The sequence below is a fragment of the Myotis lucifugus genome, unplaced genomic scaffold, assembly GCF_000147115.1.
Source record: "Myotis lucifugus unplaced genomic scaffold, Myoluc2.0 scaffold_91, whole genome shotgun sequence".
Classification (NCBI taxonomy): Eukaryota; Metazoa; Chordata; class Mammalia; order Chiroptera; family Vespertilionidae; genus Myotis; species Myotis lucifugus.
The window spans coordinates 3123273-3130628 of record NW_005871139.1 but is presented as its reverse complement, the minus strand read 5'-3'; the positions used below and the strand labels follow the sequence as shown (position 1 = coordinate 3130628).

The 7356-nt window shown below is 48.4% G+C and overlaps 1 protein-coding gene across 1 annotated transcript in view; it reads right to left on the bottom strand.

Annotated features, from left to right (window-relative positions):
- Positions 1-7172, bottom strand: part of LOC102439244 (tubulin alpha-1C chain) — an 8289-nt gene extending 1117 nt beyond the window's left edge. Inside the window, 4 exon segments of the mRNA XM_006109625.3 lie at positions 3-55; positions 3300-3448; positions 3590-3812; positions 7023-7172. Of these exon segments, the coding sequence (XP_006109687.1) occupies positions 3-55; positions 3300-3448; positions 3590-3812; positions 7023-7025 (428 nt within the window). The 5' untranslated portion in view covers positions 7026-7172.
- Between the last annotated feature and the right edge of the window lie 184 nt (positions 7173-7356).

Sequence of the window (7356 nt, the reverse complement as noted above, 5' to 3'; positions counted from 1 at the left end):
CCCCACCAAAGCTGTGGAAAACCAAGAAGCCCTGAAGGCCTGTGCACTGGTCAGCCTGTCAGAAAAGAAAAAGAGGGTTAATTTTAGCCTCAGCGAGCGCTGCAGTGACTTCTTTAAATCCTTAATTACTACACTGATCGAGATTTTAAAAATCTTTTGAATATTTGCTAGGAAAGCAGTTGCAAAAAGCTTCCAAAGTGCTAAGTGATTCAGAGAAACTTTTCACAATCAACTCCTGGGGGAAGGGGACATCTGCTAAAAGGCTATTTTAAAGTGAAATCTTTTCATCTCCGAGGGCAGAGGAATCATGAGGTCTGGAATGGATGCAGGGCCCAAGTTTCAGTGACTGGAAGGGCGACCTCTGGTGCCCTTGCTGGGACAGCAGAACAAGGGCAACTCTTTGTTTTGTAATTTTTCCTATTTATTTTTTTTATAATATAAAGTACAGAAAATGGGAATTTTAAAACTATGTATGAAAAATGTCATGTAAATGACCTCCATTTTCTGCTTTGCAAGCAGAGGCTCTTTCTATGGCATTTTCCATGGTGGCTCTTATTGTATCTGGCTCCAGCACTTGAATTTCTTCCCGAATGAAGGGCAACTCTTATCAGCTGGAGAGCTACCAAGGGCAGGCCTGGGACCACCAGCTCCGTACAATGGATGTCTGTCTTACAAAGACCTGGCAGAGGCTTTCGGAGCTGGAATACAACAGAACAGCCAAGCTGAATGCCCTGGTATTGGAATCAGGCTGGGTCTGGATCTGGCTCTACCAGGGCCTTGCTGTGTGACTTTGACCAAATTCATTTCTCAATCTCGGTTTTCTCATTTAGTAAATGAGGATAGTAATCTACCTCAGGCTGTTGAGAACTACATGAGCACTTGGAACAGTGCCTGGCACGGTAAGCACTAGTTATCCGAAAGCCCAGCCGTTTCAGGAAAGCTGATGTACTGTCAACCGAGCTGTTCTGGTTAGCCAACTCCAAGATGATGCTGACCCCTCAAACAGTCTTCTGCTGACAACCCTTACTTCTCAAAAGTGCTGAGATTTGTGGACATTCTCTACCAACCCCTCAGAACTCACTTCTCCAGGAGATCCCTACACTGAATGAGATCAATGTACGGGGCAAACCCTAGTTTACCAATTACATCCATTACTCATATGGACACAGTAGTAACACCAAGGGCCAATGCAATGGTTTTGGTGGTTAATGAACTTCACTCATAAACCCTCAATGGCTTTTACTAGGTTTGTTTGTCCCTAAAGGCGGGTCCTGATTCCCAAGTCAGTGCTTGTAGCTGAAGTCTGACTTGCAAACATAGGAACCAATACTCCAATTTTGCTGGGGCGACCATGATAAACATCTGGAAAAGTATCAAGGCCATTCTTTTTAGAATAGACCAGTTGTGGCTGGACTTAGTAGCTAACAAGCTAGTCTACCCAAGCACTCATTCTTGATTTTGGGTTAATTACTTACAAGCTGCCCACATGTCTAAGGAGCAGAGTCAGCTGACTGCAGGACTCTTAAAATGACCCAGAACAGTTATCAACATCATTGATGTGAACACAATTGCCTAAGATTTTTCTGCCACAGGGCGAGTCCACACCACCCTGAGCTCTATTAGAAAAGCAAGCCTACTGCTTTTTTTTTCTATCTCAATGCCTTCCTCGTTTCAGTTATTGATACTTGCTTCTGTAACAAGGGAGCTCTGCCCTAGCTGGTTTGGCTCAGCAGATAGAGTGTCAGGCTGCGGACTGAAGGTTCCGGGTCCCATTCCGGCCAAGGGCACATGCCTGGGTTGCAGGCTCGATCCCTGGTGTGGGGCATGCAGGAGGCAGCCGATCAATGATTCTCTCTCATCATTGATGTTTCTATCTCTCTCCCCCTCTCTGAAATCAATAAAAAAATATCCTATATAATAAAAGCCTAATATGCAAATTGTCCCCTTGACAGGGAATTCGACAACATGCTACAATATGCGCTGACCACCAGGGGCCAGTGCGAAACATGGTGGGCGTCGGCAACAGGGTGATGGTAGCTGGCAGCAGCACAGGCACTGCCGGCCCCCATGGGCCCCGAGGAGAGTGGGACCGCGGCGGGATGGTGGAGCATGTGAGCAGGAGGCACCAGGCCAAGGTGGGTGCAAGTGGGGGGCGGGGCTGCCACCCGGCTCCCAGACACTGAGGGAGCTGGGCAGGGGCCCAATGACTCAGGCGGAGGGGGCGTGCGCAGGGGCCCCAGGGCCCAGGTGCCACTCGGGCCCAGAGGTCAGCTGCCCTTCCATGCCAGACGCTTCGATCGCCAGCCAGGCCTAGGGACCGCACCCGTGCACGAATTTCATGCACCAGGCCTCTAGTATATACTAGTATATATAAAATAAGGGAACCCCCCCAACTCCACTTTCAGTGTTGTTCAACATTTCCACTGTCAGCCATTTCTAATCCCTGTTATACTGGCTTCTGGAGCCCTGAACTTTTTGTACCAACATAAGGCACCAGGCCAGATTTTTCTTTTTAAAAGTTGGATCATTTAGTTACATGTCAGAGTCAGCCACCTACTCATTCAGTGTGACTAAGCTATCCTAAAAAGGGATGCCCCAGCTTGAAGCAGGGAAGCTGACTGGTTAATATGAACAGGCATGTTTAATGGGCTTATATGTCAGTCAAACTGCTCAGGCTCCTTGTTCTCACCCTGACTCCTGCTGAAATGCCCTCACTGAATGAGCAATTGTCCAAACCCGCCTCGTAAGGCATTGCTCTTCTGCCTATTGTTCTCATCCCTACCCCAAATAGTCCCGCACCCAGGACTGTCTAGTTTCGAAATAGAATTATTTAGTAAGGCCTATTTTTAAGAAAAAATTTAAGAATATTTTTTATTGGCCTGAGCATCAACCTATGAACCAGGAGGTCACAGTTCAATTCCTGGTCAGGGCACATGCCTGGGTTGCAGGCTCGATCCCCAGTGTGGGGTGTGCAGGAGGCAGCTGATCAACAATTCTCTCTCATCACTGATGTTTCTGCCTCTCTCTCCCTCTCCCTTCCTCTCTGAAATCAATAAAATATAAATATAATCTCCTGCATGTCCCCTACCAGGGATCGAGCCTACACCCCGGCATGTGTCCTGAGTGGGAAGGGAGCTAGCAACCCTTTGGTGCACAGGATGATGCTCTACCAAGTGAGCCACACCAGCCAGGGCCTAAGGCCTATTTTAGTGTGCGAGGAATGACTGCTGTGGTTTGGTCTCTCTTTAAAACTCTAGGAGAAAACTCTCACCCCACTTTAAATAAAGTACTGTGTTTACCAGTTTCCGAATTCGGTCCAGGACCAGGTCAATGATCTCCTTGCCAATGGTGTAGTGTCCACGGGCATAGTTATTGGCAGCATCTTCCTTGCCTGTGATCAGCTGCTCAGGGTGGAAGAGCTGGCGGTAGGTGCCATTTCGAACTTCATCTGCAAAAGGGAACCAAAGCAGCCGCCCATCACTAACAACCTGCACAGCCTGCTCAACCCCAAGGCCTCGACAGAGCCCCCAGGACACACCTCCTGTCCCAGATCCCCAGGATCTTACTTGGGTTACTGAGGTCCACTCACCAATGACTGTGGGTTCCAGGTCTACAAACACTGCCCTGGGCACATGCTTGCCAGCGCCCGTCTCACTGAAGAAGGTGTTGAAGGAGTCATCTCCCCCGCCAATGGTCTTGTCACTTGGCATCTGGCCATCGGGCTGGATGCCGTGTTCCAGGCAGTAGAGCTCCCAGCAGGCATTGCCGATCTGGACACCAGCCTGGCCAACATGGATGGAGATGCACTCACGCTGTGGTAGGAAGAAAAGGAAAAGGTCAGAATAGGACACATCAGATGGGACTTTTAGGAATGATTCACACCACAACGACTCATTAAACTTTAGGACAGATTAATCACCTTTCGGAAGGCCACTCCTGCCCCAGGACTATTGCACAATCAAGCCTGTGGAAGACTGATTCAGAAAAAATGCTTGGGAAAACCAAAGATATGTTAATTAACTATTAGGCAGACTACAGACCAGACCCTTCCTTTGCAGCCACATTAAAGGTCAGGTTTCTACCCACCCCAGAAAAACAAAGCTGCTGTAGATCAATCCATTTCCCCCAGCTCCTGGAAAATATGCTGGCTGAGCCCTTAAAGGCATGCAAAATTCATCTTTCAGCCATGATTCATTCTGTGAGATTGTGTAACTATTGAGCTCATTCTGGTCCCTCTTTAATCCTATTCTTTAAAAGACAAGAGCTTGCCCTTGCCGGTTTGGCTTAGTGGATAGAGTGTCGGCCTGCAGACTGAAAGGTCCTGGGTTTGATTCCAGTCAAGGGCACATGCCTGGGTTGTGGGCTGGATCCCAGTGGGGGGCTTGCAGGAGGCGGTCGGTCAATGATTCTCTTTCATCATTGATTTCTCTCTCTCCCTTTCCCTTTCTCTCTGAAATCAATAAAAATATTTAAAAATAAAGAAAGAAAAAATAATAAAAGACAAGAGCTTCTCCTTCCCTTTAAAACCAGTTTAAACCAGAAAACTGCAGCCATATGACTCATGGAGAAAGCACCAGATAAGCAGCGGTTAGCTCTATTTTACAAACTGGTCAGAGGCAGCTTTCTAACTGTGAGTTTAATCTTAAGGAACAACATTTTCCCTTCACTGAGGGAAGGTAGGGTGAGGTGGAGACACATGTAAATAAAAGCCAAGACTTTACTAACAATTTTGGAAATTAGTGGTTTCCTAGTAAAATGTACATATATCTTTGGCAGTGTGGGGAAAATGTACAGTTTCAAGAGTTTAACAATATTACTGAGAAAATGGTTTCTTTTATTTGCTTAACAAAATAGTTTGTTACCAAATTCATTCCTGTTTAGTAAAACAAGGCAATGAATATCTATACCCACAGACTTAAGAGGGAAACAAAAAAAGGAGTGTTTACTGTATTAGATTAGTTACTTTGGAGGCTGGCAGAGGACTTTCAAAATGTTGACAATAAATATCCCCCATTTTCCTCAAATAAGAGAGTTTTAAGTTTTTAAAAGTCACTAATAGAAAACTAGTTAAAGAAAATTCAACACCAGCTAAGATCTCAAAGAGTCTAGTTTCATAACCTGAGATAATAAAACCCTAATCACTCGCAACCTTGAACTGTGGTCCCCTCCTTCCCATCTACACTACACTCCCCATAAAACAATCACAGTCTCCTGATCACATCAGCAAGCTCAGGGGTCACCTGCACCCACTCACCCAGCTCCAGGGCTGTGGGAGAAGGGGAGTTGTCTGTTCTAATGAACCCATGACTATTTACCATTGCATCATGTTTACCTTTAACTAGACTTTGGAAATTCCACAGCTCAAGAAAGTTGGAGTCAGAGATCTGTTCACGACAGAACCGGGTCCAGGAGATGAAGTATCTCAGAAGATACTCTCAATCTAATGAAACACTTCTTCTATTGAAACCTTTTGGGCCCCCAAACTCTCTTTCATTGTTCAACAGGCTACCTGGATTCCTTGTTTAAATTGTGCCCTCCACTACCCCATGGCCACTAGGGAGATGGACAGACCTACACAGATGATAGAGTCAATTAGTTTAGCTTTAACTGGATAAGTAGCCACTGTCTCTCTTATTTGTTGATTGATTTTAGAGAGGAAGGGGGGAGAAGGGGAAAGAAACATCGATTTGTTGTTCCACTTATTTATGTATTTGTTGGATGACTCCCATATGCATTCCGACCTGGGATCGAACTGGCAACCTATATGAAAAACTATTCATCTAACATGTTATTGTTGAAATAAAGGTCTGCTGCTGCGGCTGCTCTGCTGCCCTTTAAACCATCGATTTTCAATCCTTTTCAGCTCATGGCATACATAAACTAATTACTAAAATTCTGCAGCATACTGAAAAATATATATTTTTGAGAATCTAAGGGAAAAGAGGCCAGTGCCCCTAACTAAATTAGTCAGGTATTGCACGTTTTAAAAATTCTTGTGGCACACTGGTTGAAGTCGCTGCTTTAAACAGTGATTTCTGAAGTGCACTTTCACCAGTATTTGGGGGTTTGCTTGGTGAAAGCATTCAAGCAAGTTGTTACAGTCAGACATACTTTTGGTAACTGTGGTAATCTCTCAAGAATGTAACTTGCCGGCTATTCTTTTTTAAAGATACTGTTTCTTCTTTTTTAACGATACTGTTTTGAAACATTTGATACATAAATACTGGTTTTAAAACCTGGCTTACTGTAGACCAACAGAGGCTCTCTTAGTTGTTTTCAACACCTCTGGAAGTCACATAGAAAATACTCAAGCTGTGTGTACAGTTCCATGTTTCTTTAAAACTACAACTACATCGTCAGTACTAGTGACTCTGTGGTTTTACAAGAAAATATCCTTTCATGGGCTTGTTTTTAACAGGCTGGCTTAAGCTATAAACAGCCCTCTAACTGAGCACCAGAAATGCAGGGCAGGACCCGGTGGGGAGGAGCCCGCCGCCAGCCTCCAGGTGGATTGGTGCAATGGGAGCCTCCCCGGAGCCCGGCCACAGGTGACTCAGCAGCGAGTCACAGGGCGCGGAGGGGGGGCAGCGGGCGTTTGCACCTTCCGAGCGGAAGCGCACGCGGTGCCCCAGGTGCTCCCACTGCGCAAGGGAAGGTGAGGTCATTGGGGAAACGGGAAGGAGGGGCTCCAGCTGCCCCGAGCCCTGGGGAGCCGCCGGGAAGGCTCCCTCGCCGACCTGGGGCGATGGCGGGCTCGGGGACGACACCCTCTCTCTGGGATCGAGAGGGCTTTCCGCCTCCACCGAGGGCAGCGGCCGGGCCGCGCCTTCCAGCCCCCGGAGGCGTCCGCCCGGCGAACTCAACTTCCCCAGCCCGGTCTCCAGAAGCCAGTTCGCTGGAGGCTTCCGGGATGCGGCCCCACGTGCGCCCGGTCCCGCCGCTCGCGCGGATCGCTCCCTCTCCCCGCCCCACGTGCCACCGCCCGGGGACCCCCACCCCGGCACCCCCACCTCCACACTCACCATAGCTGAGACTTGTAGGGCTCGGCGGGGCTGAAAAATGCGAGGGACCGGGAACAAGGACCTCCCACTGACAGATTACCAAGGAATCCGGGGGAGAAGTGGCCCGACAGCCGCCCGCCGCACCCTATATACCCACCGCCCGTCGGGGGGGCGGGCCCCGCACCCCGCCCGGCCCCAGGGCCCCGCCTCCAGCTGCGCGGCACCTGGCCGGGCGCCCCGCCCCACAAGGGCGGGCTGAGCGGGGGTGGGCACCGGGGCGCTGATTGGTGAGTTCAAAAGTTCAAACCAAACTCTTAGGGAAGGAGCCGGGAGGAACCCAGGGAAGGGGAGGAGA